General features: G+C 42.7%; 1 protein-coding gene and 1 long non-coding RNA gene across 2 annotated transcripts; one reads left to right on the forward strand and one right to left on the reverse strand.

Annotated features, from left to right (window-relative positions):
• The first annotated feature begins 793 nt into the window (after positions 1-793).
• LOC148414498 (uncharacterized) lies at positions 794-11,710 on the forward strand. Its single transcript, XR_015867371.1, has 3 exons — positions 794-986; positions 7,877-7,946; positions 9,770-11,710. It is a non-coding gene; the product is annotated as an uncharacterized LOC148414498 (long non-coding RNA).
• Positions 3,599-14,608, reverse strand: basp1 (brain abundant, membrane attached signal protein 1). The gene is made up of 2 exons (XM_088428718.1): positions 14,466-14,608; positions 3,599-5,834 (listed from the first exon to the last, which is right to left on the reverse strand). Exon 2 carries the CDS (start codon positions 5,812-5,814, stop codon positions 5,329-5,331), a length of 486 nt encoding a protein of 161 aa, XP_088284844.1. The 5' UTR covers positions 5,815-5,834; positions 14,466-14,608; the 3' UTR covers positions 3,599-5,328.
• Between the last annotated feature and the right edge of the window lie 2,940 nt (positions 14,609-17,548).

Consider the following 17,548-nt stretch of genomic DNA (forward strand, 5'->3'; position numbering starts at 1 on the left):
GGGATGGTTGATGGAAGGAGAAATTGACTGACTAAAGATAGGAAGGAAAAAAGAAAGAGAAGGAAGGAAGGCATAGGGCTGTAAGAAGGAAGGAGTCAAGCAAACGGATGGAAGGAGCAAAAATTGAAGGAAGAGGAAAGGCCGAATTGAAGGAAGCTAGGACAAGAGAAAGAAAAAAGGACGAGTTTGGTATCGTGACGTTTCCATGGTTTCGCCGAGGGCTTGTGCAGTGTACGTAAATGTCCGCTAGAGGGCAGTAAATGACCACACTCATCGCTGCAGCCGCTGGCGACGACATGTCAGAATCAAACCGTGAATCCGCAAAAAAAAACAAAAAACCCTGACACCGATGTTATGTGACACTCAAAAATTTTAAGACATATCCCATTCTTTGTCAGAATAGATTCCTGTAGATTTTCAACAGGAATTATGGATGTTGAACCCCATGTGCGATTTCAACATGTTGACAACGGTGACGTCTACAAACAAATTAGTCATAAAATAGACTGGTCGCCAACCACAATTACAGAGAAAAATTCAGATCTTCTCAAGGACAATCCAGGCTTCCCAATCCAGGAAATCCCAATCGAGTGTTTAAAAAAAAACACTCAATTCACTCCCAACTCAGCCCTTGACTTTAAAGGGAAGAGAACGCAGTTGCCATGGCGACCGCCAGACTGGAGCAGTGTGCGCGCGTGCGTGTTTAACGTGCAATAGGGTGGCTAACTGTGTACGTGTGATGTGAAGCTTTCAATGGAGAGTGTTTGTTAAGGCGAGGTCAAGTCTCTGGTCCCACTGGCCGGCGGTTGGCCTGACGGCTGTTAAAGAGCGGCGGTTGCTATGGCAACCGACGGGCGAGCTGCAGTGCCGGTTTGAACCAGCAGGGAGAGCGCCACTTCGAATTTGCACGTTAAAAGCTAAAAAGAAATAGTTGGAGAGTAAAACAGCGAGAAAGAAATATGGGAGAGGACGAAATTGTGATTGAGGTAAGATGAGCTCACCTAAGTCAATACCACACAACATTATGGAAAATAATGTTATGTTTTTACCTATTTCGAAATGTTTCGTTCACGTAATCAACTCTTGTTTAGCCCTCTCCACCTGCTTGTTCCTTGGAGGCCTTTGCTGTAACACGAGTCACAAAAAAACAAAAATAACACCCACATTTATTGCAACAATCATTTGTAGCCTCGTGTTTATTTTGTAACTATGACTATTATGGTTACCCAACTGCATGTCAAAAGACATGGAATGGCAAGCCAAACCAAACACCCCTCGACTTCGGATAAACGTGGTATAACCTTGTTCCCTTTTTCAATATGTACGCCTAAGTGGAGCCTATTTCCTGGTTTCCAGTTTGAACCATAGAACGTTTCCGCCCCGCTGTAACATTGCCCGCAGATAACGCCATTTCAGATGTTCACACATTTGCTGATATTCTCCAGGGTCGTTCCTGTAATGATCGTTGGTTTCATTTTTTAATTGACTATTCATTTGTGTCCACTGTAGACATTTACTTTTGGTTTATATCTTTTGAACCATTAGAGCTAGCATACTAGGTCCAAGTGTTCTCCTTTGAGGACATTTTGGACTGTCCACTGATGTCTTCTGTATTTAGGGTTAAATGCAATTGATTTTGCTGTCCTGCTGAGACAAAATGGACATGAGTGGACACATGGATATTCTGGGAAGGCTGGAACTGCCAATGCAAAGTCATCATATTTGACTGGCAACATTGTCGGTACTTGCAACAGTCAATGAAACTGTTATGAGCAACTAATCACGGTGAAGGAGTCGCATCAGGCCCGTTTCCGCTTCGTGTCCAAGACCTCGTCTCACTTTTCCATATGTACATGTGTGCGTGCATGTGTGTTGACTTCCCCCCGGAGACGAGCGTCCTACATTTCCATTTCTACCATCAAACGCCATCTTAGGCAAAGCTACCATCGCAGTGCCAGCCGCTTGCAGCCTGTTGCTAGGCAACAAGCCCCGGAGCCCCACCGGCGACAGCAGAACACTATCGAATCGGTTGACGGCGACCAACTCTGCCGTTGGAAATATATAACGAAGGACGCTGACCTGCGCCTTCATTGAGGAAGAAGCAAAGTCCACGTGAAGAAAAGAAAAAAGGAAGGAAAGAAGGACAAAATAGCAAGGAATGGAGGGACATGTCACAAGATGGAGGAAGGAAGGAAAGGTAGAGACAAAAGGCGAATGCTGGTTAAGTAAGATGCTACATAATGTACAGCGCGTGCATGTGTATGTGCACACGCCCACATATGGCATCCCATATTTTTCCTTTCCCCCTGCACATGCAATCTCCCCTCCCCCTTTAGCACTTTTCTTTCCTTCCATCCAGTCATCCTTCTTTCCAACCCGTCTGTGCCTGTTGCTAGGCGAAAGTGGACACCCGCGTCGTCTTAGCAACCGATGGTCATGATGCAGGAAGCTGGCAAGCCAATCAAGCGCTTTGACTTGGCTGCGGCGGGTACACGTTGTCCACAATCAATCTTGACACCGCCTTCGACGCCTGATCGACGTCTTCGCTAGCTGACAAACAAACACCAGCGTGAATTTGGATTGGGAGGTAGGAAGGAAGGGGGAAGAGGACAGGAGGGAAAGGAAGGAGGAAAGATGGAAGGAAGAGGAAGTCAGGGACAGAAGGAGGTGGGGAGGAACCAAAGGAAGGAACAGAGGGAGGAAGGACAAAAAGGAAGGATGTAGGGAGAAAAAAATGAAAGAAAGAGGGACAGAAGGAAGGAAGGACTGGAGGGAGGAAGGAAGGAAGGAAGGATGGACAAGATGCAGTAAATGAAGGATGGAAGGAGTGAAAGAATAAAACTGAAGAAAGACGGAAAGGAGGACAGTGGGAAGGAAAGAAGGACGGACAAGAGGGAGGGAGGCAGCGAAGGAAGGCTGGGAGGGAAAGAAGTAAGAAAAAGGAAGACGGTAGGGAGAAAAGAATGAAATGAAGCAAGCAAGGGAGAAGAGTAAGAAAGAAAGAAAAGATGGAAGGAAGGACAAGAGGGACGGAAGCAGAAAAGAAGGACGGACGGACAAGATGCAGCGAATGAAGGGTGGAAAGAGAAAGGAAAAAAAAGGAGGGCAGTAGGAAGAGAGGAAAGAAGAATGGACAAGAGGGAGGGAGACAGCGATGAAAGGAGGAAAGAACAAAAAGGAAGGAAGAAAGGAATAAGTAAAGAACGGAGGGCAGGTGTAAGAAAAAAAGAATGGACAAGCGGGTGGGAAGAGGCGAAAGAATGATGGAAAGAAATAAGAAAAAAGACGAAAGGAAATGAGGGCGGGAAGAAAGAAGGAAGGAGGGAAGAGGAAGGAAGAAGAAAGAAGCAGGCAGCGAAGGAAGGGTGGAAAAAAGGAAAGAATTAAGCGAAAGGAAGGAAGGAAGCAGAAAGGGATGGGAAGAAGATGGGAGGAAGGATGGACAAGAGGTAGCAAAGGAAGGATGGAAGGAAGAAAGAAGTAAGGAAGTGGGCAAAAACGTTATCTGCAGCGCAAACAATGCTATCAGTGCTAGCAATGCTAGTGCTAACAATGAACGAACGAGCTGCGTCGTCACGGAAACCACAAAACAAAAAAGTCAATTGGATATTTTTTTTTATTACGACTTGCACCATTTCAACAAGTAAACATACAACTGAAATTTCAATTTCTTTATCTTCTGTGTTTTTCGGGGGGAACCTGGAGCGAGCGCCGTCGGCTGGGGAGGAGACACGCGGTTGCCATGGAAACGCACGCCAGCTTTTCCCCGTGGGATCCAAAGATCGGATTGACCAGCACATGCAAAAGAAGGCCAGAACATGCGACGACATGCGTGTGGCATTCGCGCATACGTTTTGACATGCGGGCGAAAGTATGGAGACGCTTTCTCCTTCGGGAGCAAGACAAAGTGTCTTCAAACTTTCAGCTGCACACGCATGCACAAACAATACATGTACATGACCTACGCTTGCGTGTGCACGCGGGGCTCGTATGAAGTGAAGGCGTGACCAATAAGGAGTTGCATCAGGACAGTTGCCATAGAAACAAGCTTTTTTATTATTAGGACTCCAATTTGGCATCCAAAACCTTGAGAAATCCCAGTTCTGATTTCTGCTCTGTGCCAAAATAAATCCGAACCAGATTAGTTCCATGAAGACCAGTATTAGACTAGAACCAAACTACAACAGTACCAGACCAGGACCGATATTGAACCAGACATCTTCTGCACTAGCCCCAGACTAGGACCTGACCGGAACTAGACTCAGAGTAGAATAGAACCAGATCAGTACCACTTTGGAACCATATTTATCCAGATCTAGATCAAACTAGTCCAGGACCAGATTAGACCAGACTAAACTAGTATGGCAAACTGGAATTAAACTAGAAACTGATGAGGACCGGACTAGAACCAGGTCATCACCAAAGTCAAACTAGTCCAGGACCAGATTAGAACCAGACTAAACCAGCCTTGTACCATACAAGTACCAAGTACAAGACAAGGTCTTTACCAAATTAGCACCAATCTAAAACTAGACCAGAACTAGCCTAGGACTTGACCTATACCAAATTAAAACCAATTTAGAGCCAAACTATGACCATGCCAGTGCCAGGTGAGCATCAGACTAGAACTAGACGGGACTAACAGACTACATTTATTTAGAACCAGTTTATATTTATGGTGACCAGGACTAGACTAGAGCCATGATGGTAGCGCTAAACTTCCAATTTAGAACTAGACTAGTTCCAGACCGATGCCGATTCAAAACCAGACTACTTCCAAACTAGTCAAAGATTACGCCACGCTAAAACTTGACACAAAGTAGATTGGAATTTGACGAGACCCAGACCAGAATTCGTCCCAGATCAGTTCCAAATCAGACCCAATTCAGGAACAACCTAGTCCTAGTTTGGTACTAGCCACAACTAGACCTGAACCAGATTAAAAGCAGACCAAAATCAGATTGTAATCAGATCATACTTGCGTAGAATACTAAAGATCAGGTTCCAAACCAGCATAGAAATGTTACAAATGTTTTTTTTGTTTTTTTTTTTAATGTCGGTATAAAATCTATTTGACTATTTAGGAAATCTTTGTCTATTTTGGAACTTTTTAAGAAAGTTTTGTGTGAGGGGGGCGCGGCCGAGGCGGTCATGTGACGGCTGTGATGATGAGCGGGCAGCTGGCGGAGTTCATCAGAACAATATTAATGCTTCTCATGTGGGATGGGAGGGGTTCGGGTGTCGCTCCAGCGGGTTTGGCGGTGGTCATTCTGGATTCTCGTTGTTATTGTCCAAAGTGGGCGTGGCTTTCCCGCGGGCATCCAACAATCAATCTTGAACGGCAACGCTTTGATCTTTGCTTTGATCCTTATTTGGTGCCTCGGTGGCGTCTTTGGGCGGAGCTTCGGGGGCCGCCGTGGAGTTGGGGGTCTCCTTGGGGGTCTCTTTAGGGGTCTCGGCAGGTTTTGGGTCCGCCTCAGCTTTGGGGGCCTCAGTCTTTTTGGCGTCGGCCTCATCTTTGACGGCGGGGGCGGCGGCCTCCTTGGGGGCCGCGGTCTCCTGGGCTTTGGCGGGCCCGCCGTCCGTTTTGGGCTCGGCGTTGGCCTCTTTTTCCGGTTCCTTGGCGGCGGCGGGGGCCGCCTCCTTGGCGGGCGCCGCGTCGTTGGCGGCCGCCGGGGCGGTCTCGTCTTTGACGTCCTTGGCGGCCTGGTTTTCGTCAGGGGCGGAGCCCTCCGCCGCCTTGGCGTCCTGCTCTTTGGTCTTGTCGTCGTTGACGTTGTAGCCCTTCTTCTTTTTGCTCAGTTTGCCTCCCATGGCGGACGGACCTCGGGCGTCTGCGCGCAAAAAAACAACAAAGCATTTTGCATTAGGTTCATTCCTGCTTCCGGGTTAAGTTTTAGTGTCATTCCTTTTCCCGCGTTCGTGGTGTACGATGTCAGTCTTAAGCACAGGTGTCAAACCCAAGAACCGGGCCGCCACATGATGTGGCCCGCGAAATACTGATTTGACTTCCAAGTTTCTGGCTTGTTCCCACGTATGGATTTTGCAATAGCACCACGCTCCCTGTCGGCCATTTTGTGACAGATCACGTGACCAAATGCTGCGCGCTACATCAAAGGCACGCAAGACGGCGCCCGCCGGAGGTTTTGTTACTGAAAAGCCGCCGACACATGTCGTTATCGTCAACATCATCGCCGTTCCTGACAATTATTCAGACTCTTGCTTGATACGCCCCCCCCCCCATCGCCATGGTAACACATATTTGATGCTTCAAGTGCTGTCAAGAAGTCTTTGTGGATGATCAAAAGAATCTCTCCTCATAGCTTCTCTGTGCACGCGTCCACACACACACACAATAGCAAAATTGAACCGGCAGATTTAATTGGATGCTTGTCACTTGACAGTTTATTAAATTCATATACTTGTTCATAATTTAACGTCACACATCATTCATTCTGCTTCTTCTTGGTATAGAACAGTATAGAACAGTCATACAGACTCATTGTTAGCGTGTAAATGCCGTTTTTCATTTTGTGTTAGCATTCGGCTAACAAATCCCTGATTATTTGCCACCCACCATCAAAAAGGATGTACAGTACTGCAATTCCCCAAATATAAGACACACATGTGTATAGGAATTTTGGGGTCAAATTCTGGTATTTTCTATTTTGCCATTTATAAGACGCACAGACACTATTAAAACGATAGCAAAACAGAATAAATCTCATCTTGCTAAGCTCTTATTTTCTGTAAATTATATATTTGTTGCGCGTTGTGTGTTTCAGATTTCCCACATTGTAAGTGGTCAGTGAATGCAGCACCGGTGTGACATTGTAGGCCCTCGAAGCACTCGTTTTTCCTCGCGTTGCGGCTAATGTTCATTTTACCAAAAATACCCGAAGTTGCGGATCATCAGTGTTCCACCAAAATTATGATCGAGTGTACTGTATATGCCAAAAGACTGCAATTAATAAAGCCAATGGAATACATTTCCGTGTTCTCTAACTGGTGCACTTTTTGTTTTGGTAATATTTCTGTGTGTGAACAAGGATGTACTCGAACGTTGGTTGAGGTTGCTTGCTTCTTTTATTGAAAATAATGCCGTAATTACCCCAGCTAACACGAGCTACTGTTAGCTGCGACAGGCAACTGATGTTTGCGTCAAAACTCGAAATGAAGCTGACAGATCAATCCTCCCCAAATTCCATTGAATAAAACCCATTTATAGGACGCACCCATTCTTTTGGTTTTCAATTTTGCGAAAAAAGTGTGTCGTATATTTGGGGAAATTACAGTAATTTCCCACAGGTACCACAAGGTGGTGGCAAAGAACTCCATGAAACTCCATAACTCACTTCCACTTAGTTCCTCGACGCCAATAACTGAATCGCGGCTGTTCTGAGGAACACTGTAATGTATATATTAGTATATTCTAAATATGCTGCTTTCTTACTTAATCCTTGTGCAGTTTTTTGATTTTTTGTTTTTTTTTTATTTTCTTCATCATCGTTCTCACAGTATTGTAGCCAAAAAATGTTAAACTCCTGGTAGCGCGATAACTAAGTGTTCTTGCCATGTTGAACTTTGACTCGTCGTCACCATCTGGGTGAAATTTCAGCTCCCTAGTGGCTTCTTTTAATGCTTTCCCTCCGACATGAAGGACTTTGATGTAAAGATCAAAAGAGTGGACAAAATACCACAAAAGGGTGATTGAAATGCATCCAATAGAACAATAAAAGTAAATAGAGAACACACATGAAAACAATCTAGCGCGACGTCATTAGCCATTGTTAGCATTGCTCACTAAAGACTTTGTGTTGTCAGCTGTGTTTGCGTGTGACAATCCTTTCACTTGTCTTTTGTTCTTTGCCCCAAGAGCGCACACGGACAACAATGGAACACGGGAACACACCAAGAACTCCCTGACACATGTCGGACAAGAATCGGTACGAATGATTCAAAAGTACTTCTGTTTGCTTTTTTAAATTCCAAATAAGTTTTTCCTGTTTTCCATGGGCGGTTCTTTTGTAAGAGAAGGCAATCTCATCCCCTTTGAGGAGTCTCATTCTTGCGCGTATGTTTTAAGTCGGTTAAACCTCAAAGTATGATTTACATATTGGAGTTGAAATAGACAGAAGGATAACTCAAGTTCCAGTGTTCTCTTAGCTTTCATTTTGCTGCAAACAAAATCGACAAAAAAATCCTTTTGGGATCAGGCTACTTCCTGCTCCATGGTCTACGGTCTACGGCAGAGGCCCCCAAACCTTTTTATCCGAGGGCCACGTTACTCTTCTCTGATGGGGGGCCGGGTCACTTTAAAAAAAAAAAAATCTGTGACGATTGCAGAGATGTCAGAATGTGAACGTTTATTTTTTCCCAGAATGCCACACATAATAAAATATTATCTGTGATCTTGACTGGAAAAAAAATGAAAATAAATAACAATATTAATGCCAGAAATTACCAAATATTAATGCCCGTTTCTGGGATATTGACAATCAGAAAAAAAATGAAAATAGATAACAATATTAATCCCGCACAGAATCAAATATTAATCCCCCTCTCTGGGATCTTAACAGTGAAAAAATAAATAACAATATTTCTGCCACACATAACCAAATATGAATACCCCTTTCTGTATTACAGGGGAGAAAATGAAAATAAATACCAATGTTAAAGCTCAGAATCACCAAATATCAATAACCTTTTTCTGTGCTCTTGACATGGGAAAAAAAACACAAAATGTGTCTAGCATTTTTCCGGGGGCCAGACAAAATGCGTGAGCGGGTCGGATAAAGCCTGCGGGCCGTAGTTTGGCGACCCCTGGTGTATGGCAACATCCAGAACTGGTCCGATTTGATACTCTGCGTTATCTTGCAACGAAATAAATCAGTCTAATTCCCTCTCCACTGTGCTGGTGCAACATCTGGGATCCGTCTAATTCCTGCTCAATTATTCTATAGCAACAGCCGCAATCGGTCTAATTCCTTCCTGTTTTTTGCCACCTCAAGTCTGTCTAATTCCTGCTTTGGTGTTCTTTTAATTCCTTCCTCTGTCTTGTTGAGACGTATATCATCAGTCTAATATCCGTTGTGATTTATAGGACCCGTCTGCATCCTGCTCTAGCGTAACAAATACGAAACACGTGCCATGTGTCCACTTTTTTTTCCCCGCCGTCTATCTTCTGAGGGATCCATCACGGGGATCAATAATCTGCGCGTGCGGTTTCTACGTCCCTTTGCGCCATCTGTCAGCCTTCCCCGGGCGTCGCCCGTCGGCATATGCCGGCAATCAATATGACGGCGATGAGCGGCAGACTTACAGCGCGGAGTGTAAAAATATTTATGAGTCACTAGCTCGCACGTTGTGAAATGTCCACAATGATTTAATGGCTTATGGCGATAATTTTACTTGTGTTTTGAAACGTGGGGTTCGTCTCAATTCTCTAATTTGCAACATTCCTAGAGTAGCTTTGACAGCCATTCATAAATTTTCTTGACGATATTTCTGTACGTTGTATGCAACCAGATTTCTGATGAACATTATCTAGGTGGAATATGAATTTCACAGATGTTCACGGATCAAGTAACCAATCAAAGCTCTGCTTGTGAAAGGCACGTAACCAAACTGAGAAAAATATAATTTGTTCAATGAAAAATGAATGTGGTGAATTTTTCATGTTTTTGTCAACGAAAGAGTGCGTTGGCGCATCTATTGAAGGCCAAATATCACAAGAAGTTTTGTGCGTGTGGTGTGGGTCTCTCCACAGGTCCAATTGCATCTCGGTCACATTTTGCTCTCGCCAAGCGTAAAAGTCGCGTCAAGTTCGGGCAAAAAGCCAACCAGGCAGACAAGATGGGTCATGGCGGCGGGGCTGAACTCCAAGTAACCTCGAAATGATGAAGACGAGGAGGAGGATGAGGAGGTGACACACTTCCTGCAGCGCGGCGACGACCGACCGACAACCTCACAGGTTTTCATTTTTATCACCTGCGATTAATTCATCCAATCGGCCATTTTCTCCTTTAACCCTTGTGACCATTTTTGGGTCATTTCCACATTGTACTCGCAGTATTTTAACCAAGGGATGGCACACTCCTTGTAGTGTGTTAACTAAGTGTTTAACTTTGGGTGAAATTTCAGCTGCTTAGTATCTTCTTTCACTGCTTTGATGTAAAGATCAAAGGATAAGACATTCTATCTCAGGGAATATATTGACAAACGGACTGGTCGCCTGTCATTGAAAGATGAAGGCTGCTAAATGTTAAATTGTTATGTAGATCTATAAGACATAGAATGATGCTAACAGCTAACAAGATGGCTAGCTAACAATGTGAGCGTCGGCGGTAGAACATTCCGGCAGTTAATGAATGATTGACGGGCGCGAACACAAAGTCAACAGAGATGCGAGAGCAGCGAGCAAACTTTGTTATCGACAAACTCGAGCGCCGTGTTGACTTCCATATCTGGCGTCACCACGGCAACCCTTGCTTTCTTAACTGCCAATCATAACAAGCCAAGCAGCTCATATAGTCTAAGGTTCTTTCCATTAAAAAAAAAAAATACTTATTGTTTTGAAAAATGACGATGATGTCACACAAAATTAATTTTATTCTTTTTGAAAGGACATGGTGGCGGTTACCTGTACACACTCGTTCCCGACGACGAGGCACGCCATAGCGGCCGCGTCGGGGATCGATTTAAAATGAAAGGAAAAATACATCCTGGCAAATAAACTCGATCATGGAACCTGCCGGCGAAGAAAAACATTCCCATTGTTCCCTTTTGTTTAATCATTTAACGATCATTTGGCTTTCATTCGAGTGAGTGGTCGCAGCCTGTTTTTAACAAAGACGAGGTGACAGATGGTGTGCACGCTGAGAGGGGGCGCTGTTGCGCAGGTGCCAGACCTCCTGCAAGGCAGGAAAAATGCTAGAAAGCACTTAGTTCCTTAACTTAACTAAATACGATTTTTTTTTTGTCGTGGACTTCAATAGTTTTTTCAAATGTCAGCTAAAAATCTCTTTGTTGGTATGAAGGAGTCGAAAATGAATTTTGACTGCGTTAGACTGCTTAGCATGTGACATTACTCATTTGTTTTAGGCATGGTTACGGTGGCCCTGAAGTGCAAATCACAAAAACAAAATACTAAGTAAACAAAAAGTTCATCACAAACAAAAAAAGAACACATTACTAAAGATTAAAGACAAAAAAGAACACATTACTAAAGATTAAAGGCAAACAAAAACGCATTCCAAGAGAGAAGCACAAATAATGGACACACAAGCAAAAAGGAGCGCACAAGAAAAGAGGAGCACACAAGAAAAAAATGATTACAATTATATTTAACAGTATATTAATATATAGCTAAATGTCAATTGGTCTTTTTAAAGATATTAATTGTACATAAAAAAACAATTGCCATCAAATTATATTTTGACAAAATACTAACTTCAAAAAGTATCCCTTTAAAAAAAAGACACTTTTGTCATACTTCTAGTTAGGAAAAATACTTGCAGCCCCTCTCAGTAGTGCTAAAAAAAAATAGTGGCATCCTTAATCATTTTAGTTGCACTGAAGGTATCGGCTACTCGTGGAGGCTGCCGATACCAGCCACCAACACTTAAGGCATAAAAAATTGAAGTCATTACTCCTTGGCAGTAGTTTTTTTCTATACTCTGACATCATCTGCGTTTTTTGTTGTTTTTATTGTGTGTGAAATGTTATACCTCAGAAGTACTACGTGTCACATCATTACGTAATTATTTCTGCATATTGATTCCAGTGCATATGTAATATCGCCAGTGTTTCAGCTTGTTGCAAAAGCAAATAAATAAAACTCCAAGCATCTATAATTGAACTTCCTCAACTGTTTATCAGCATGTTGCGGCTGCGCGCCTTTGGATTTATCATTGCCACATGTTCAAACAGCCGACGACGAGCCTTGCACTATATCTACTTCGTGTCCAATCGACTTCCTGTTCCTGGTTCTTCGCTGCCCGTTTCAGCCTTGCTATCAAACTTGTCTTATTAAAAAAGTACACAATAGCGCATGTTCCTTTTCAAAACAAGAGTGAATTAATTGGAACATGAATCAACTTACAGTTCTTGTTATAGTGAGTCCCTAGCAAAATGTGCGAGTTTTAAATTTTAAATGAGTCAAACCACAATTATTAGAATTTAAATCATGAATTGGTCATTGGGCCATGCCCCTTAGTTTATTAATTAAAGCACCAGGAAGGACCAACCCGATATCTGGGTCAATAGGAACCAGCTTTGACAGGACCAATTTTGGGGTTTGTGTACGAGTAATTTATTTACTGCCAGCCATGGTAAAAATAGATCTTTGACGTCTGTTACTGAGCCTTAGCACAAAAACAGCAAACGGGTGAGTTTCCGATACATTTACACATGCAGAGTCACCAAAACGTAATATGAGTATTTTGAGTTACAAGCTTAGTCATGCCAAGAACTCAACTCCTAAGTCAAGGTAACCATTCTTTATTGCACAAATCCAGGAGTAGCGATGACTCACACATGCATGCACGGCTTCCATCTGCAAGGCACCGCCTGATGCTTAATTAAGATGGATGCTGCACAAAACTACCTGTTGATCACGTGATCACTTACGTGTCGTTTCTTTACACACATGGATATAGCGTACACACATTCAAACACACACTTGTATGCCCACAGGTAGATTGACACACGCTAACGCAGCGGGATGAACGAACAAGAGCCAATCACGTGACCATACTGCTGCCGTTACCATGGTTATTTTGAGGGGGGGGCGAGAATTTGGTTGCCAACGCAACCTGCTGCTTGTACGTCAGCAGGAAAATTGAAAAAAAAAAAAAAGCGGAAGAGCTCTATGAATCAAACTGACAGCAACACCAGCAGATGGCACTAAAAACACAATTTATTAGCGAATGAAGCGGCTGGCTAGGAAAAAAATAATAAATATGCGAATGCATTAAAGGTTTTTATTCATCTGGAGATCTTAACTGCTGTAAACGAATATGTAACGATTATTTCCCATTATCATTTTCTCATGAACGATTATAGCGTTGTCATTCATAAGATTCATAAAATAAGGCTCTTTAAGGTTGAAACTGATTATTTCTGTCTTTACATTTGTCAACCTCTGCTTTCACTTTGGCGAGCTATTTTTTGGGGGGGGACAAATCAGGAAGTGATTCACAAGCGTTTCATTTATGCATTTTCTGCACTGTCTAATTGAAGTAATGTCCCCTTTTATTATTAAATAAAGGTATGGAAATCAAAAAATATCTAATTAATCGGAGAGTAATCAATACATTAATCGATGAATAAAATACTCATTAACAGTAGCCCCAATCACATTTGAACTGCCGGGTGTGTTGGTGCCATCTAGTGGTGGGGTGGTCTCCAATTTCTGTTCGTTTCTCAAGACCAAAAAAAAAAAAAAATCGACCACTCTTTGTCTTATGTCAAATTACCTCTGCATTAAAAAGTGTTCATGCGAGCAAAGCATGCTAATTATTACATGACTGTAATTTATGATGATTTCGAATGACAGATTGGAGTGAGGTGGATGAAAATGTTGCTTGAAAGACAGACGGATTGACCAATCAGAACCCTGCAGACAAGAACACTCGTTTTCACCACACACACACATCTTCACAAAAGCATCTCTTGTGCGCGCGTGTGTGTGTGTGCGCGCGTGTGTGTGTGTGTGTCTCCCTGGAGTAACACTCCCCACCAAGCCGCCAGGCAAGGTGGCATCTTTCCCATCCACACCCAACACTCACTGCGCATGCGCGCCCCAGCAAACAAAGGACCGCTATACACGCACCCCTCAAGTTGGCGCGTGCATGCGCGTGCGTGTTGCTGCCAGTGACAAACCGACGTCGAGCACGCCAAAAAAAATGTATGACTACATCATAAGTCCGTAGTTGGTTTTTTTTTCGTAATTCAAGAGAATGATAAATGATCATTTGTTCACGACAAAGGATTTTGAGTGGCGCTATCGGTCCATTATGTAGATAAATACATAATATATACGTTATAATAATCATATATCGGATAATATAATATTTGTAAATGATTTTAACATTATGGACCAAATAACGTGAGCGTGTCAAGCGCGTGTCCGCCGCTCCACTAGCACGCGGCACACGCCCCTTTTTTCACGCTCGTGCACGTTTCCCCGTCGCCGGGGAATGGAAAAAAAATGAATAAACTACACCAACAAACAAATTGCGTGCACATTGTGTTTGATGTATAAAAAAAATGTAGTCTCCCCACCAACCACCGAGCGTTAGTTTTCCTCGGCCGCTCATCTTTTGTCTGCCGTGCACGCGGCGCGTGTGACTCACAAAAGACAAAGGTGAAATGCGTAAAAGAAAATTTCTCTAATGATGACAAGAATGCCGAAGATGATGATGAAGTCATTCTGGAGAAAAAGTGGAGAAAGCGGATGTTACCTTGTAGGCGGAACTTGTGCGCGGGGCTGCTGGCTGCTCTTCAGTCTGCTTCTGCTGCGTGCGTGCTTGTGCGTGACGCGCTCGGCGAGGATGCGCGTGCGCGCCGCCGCTCCTCAGACGCGGCGCGGCTTCGTGCATGTGCATCTGTTGAATTGAACCGGGTGGGAGGGAGGGTGACAAAAATGAACAAAATGCTACAACTTGCAATTATTTAGCATTATCGGCAACGTAACGCAGCCACGAGGAAACAAAGTTACAATGAGCAATTATTTTAACGCTTGAAAGTGATACATTTCACGTATTAACGTGTTAGGTTTCACGTTTGAACACAGTACGTGTGACTTCTATGTAACACTGCTTATGTGGAGTCGACATTTTGGACTGACAAATATGTTAAAGTATTTGCAGGCACGAACGTTCTTGTAGGCTAAATGTTTAAAGTCTATTTTTATTGCCTACTTTATTATTTGCTTGATTGTGGAATGTCGTCTGCTCGGGGAAGTGCACAGAATAAGAATTTTATTTGGTTGTATTACTATGCATATGACAATAAAACTCTTGAATCTCTCGAGTTAGCTACACTCGAAAGAAAACATAAGTTTGTTTTCTGAGATTGGTCATGTGACGTTCGCAAACTGAGCTGGAAATAGTTGCTACTTCAGCCTTGAGCACAGTGATTTGGTTTTCATTCCACAGCATGTATCAAAATGTGCTTTTAAAAGTAATAATTTCCCTGAAAAATAATTCAGTCATCAAACCAATCATACAAAAAAATAATAACGTTGTATTCCGGTAAATCAACAAATTAAGTGTACGACGTAGACCTCTAATGCAACTACAAGCAGCCCGATTATCAGATTTAGTTGCATTACCGCGCCCCCTGTCGTTCTCTTTGCGCACACACATTGTCTTTTTAAAGTATGCAGTGTCGGTATTTGAACCTTAGGTGGCAGCATTGACAAAGTGCCTTCCCTCCCTCTCTGCTGTTGAAAACCTAAAATTGGCCCGGTAAATGGAGTAAAACGAGAAGATAACGTTTTTGGTTGGCAACAGGAAATGCCCCATCAAGCACACACTTTTCATCATTCATCCAGTGACTTGATTTGATCTTAATAAAGTTGCATCTCAAGTTATTTATTTTGTTAAAAGTGATCTGGCTGATGAAAACGCACAAAGTAGAAAGCTTTCAAGCTTTATGCATAAAACCATACAAAATACTGTAAATGCATGTGAGGTGCAAGTGTAATTGTTGTCCACTTCGAGTCACTTTCCTCATATTCTGCACAGGAGTGACATGGGAATCAGCAAAAGAGGAAGTAGAGAGCTAATGGTGTTTACTTAAGCATCGTTGTGGCAACGTGACTTGATGGTGCCTGCTATGAAAATTGATTTGATTTATTGAAAATAGAAACATTGAACACAAATGTCATCAAAAATAAACACAACCTAAAGAAAAAAATCACTTCATGACCTTAAGTTCACAACTTATCTAGTCCTACCCCCTTGTTTTCTATAAAGAAAAGAAAAGAATACGGTATATTTTAATAATAAAATTGGAAAATAATGTGAGCTAGCAATAAAATGCAGAAAATAAAAGAAATATATTTTATTGGTAGAATGAGAATGAGCGTGAAGTTATTGTACGGTTATTAAGGTTTACATTCGTCTATCTTTATCACATTTTTTAACATCGTTTTAATGTAGTAAACGTTTCACACTTTTTCAATTTGTTTTCATAATTATTCAGTAGTTGAACACCTTTTACTGAAACACACATTTGCTTTATATTGGTTCTTGTCTTTACTTTTGTAAATACACATCGGCCTCTTAGGGCGTAATAACTCGCCCAAAGTTTGATTAAATTGATTTAATTTGACGCCATCTAGCGGCGGAGGCCTTAAGTGCACTTGTATGCAAAAAAAAAAAAAAAGATCGGGTGCATTGTGTGAAAGTCTTTTGTCTAGACGCTCGTACCTCAAGACACAACTGTAGTAGCATGTAGCATAGATGCTAGCTCTACCTGCATTTGTTTGCTTTATTAAAATGGTCAGCGACACACCTTTTTTTTAATAGTTGCAAATGTTGCTGTCGCTTTTGTTTTGTTTCGTTTTTTTCTCATGGGTCATGAATCCCAAATTATTTTTAACCTCAGCAAACCCTGAGTCACACACACACACGCACACACACTTCACTGCCCCTTGTTATCTCCCATCGTCCAAACAGGAAATGTTTGTCTTCGCTTCCTGTTTTGCCTTTATGGGAATTTTGGCAGTACTGGCAAGCGATCAAACGATATCAACAGGAGGACCAAAAAAATAAAAAATTCAAAGTCCCAGTCCACGAAATGTCTGCAATATACTTTGTGTGTGGTGAAATCATAAAATACATGTATTATTTTAAAATATAATTTATCAAGCGAAAACAACTTTTGGGAGTTTTTAGCCATTTGAAAAATACAATTTCCTCACCAAAAACAGTCCCAGTGTTTTCCTCAATCTCTGCATGAGCAAATCTATCGATCCATTCTCTTTAGCCACTTATCCTCACTAGAGTCGCCGGCTTGCTGGTGCCTATCCCAGCCATCTGGACTGGTTGCCAGCCAAATGGCATGGCACACAAACAACCACTCACATCATGACCAAATGAGCATTCTTTTTCATTCATTGTTGCTCTCTTAGCACCAGCCCCGCCCTGTCTGAGAATACCACGGGTTCCTCTCATTGTTACGTCACTAAAATACCACGGAGTCCTCTCTTTGTTACGTTTCTTGGATCGCTCAGGACCATCTGGCAGAATAAACACACCCCCTCATCAGGGGCACGAGGGTAACGTCATTAAAGGGGCGCGTGAGAGGCGGGGCTTTGGTGAGCCAGGTGTTTAGACTTCCGGGTTAGAAATATGCAACCAAAATAAGAAATCGAATCGCCATTGTGTAGAGGGTGATTTTTAACAATATTTAGGCCGATAGCGAGCTGTGAAAAGTTCGAAATAGCAAGATGCGAACACTTGAAAGACAAGAATCGAAGGAAAATTTGACTTTCGCTCCCAGACGACACGTGACTAAGCGTCGTCTCGCGAGAGCA

The sequence above is a fragment of the Hippichthys cyanospilos genome, chromosome 12, assembly GCF_059441005.1.
Source record: "Hippichthys cyanospilos isolate Australia breed blue-spotted pipefish chromosome 12, RoL_Hcya_1.0, whole genome shotgun sequence".
In the NCBI taxonomy this organism is placed as follows: Eukaryota; Metazoa; Chordata; class Actinopteri; order Syngnathiformes; family Syngnathidae; genus Hippichthys; species Hippichthys cyanospilos.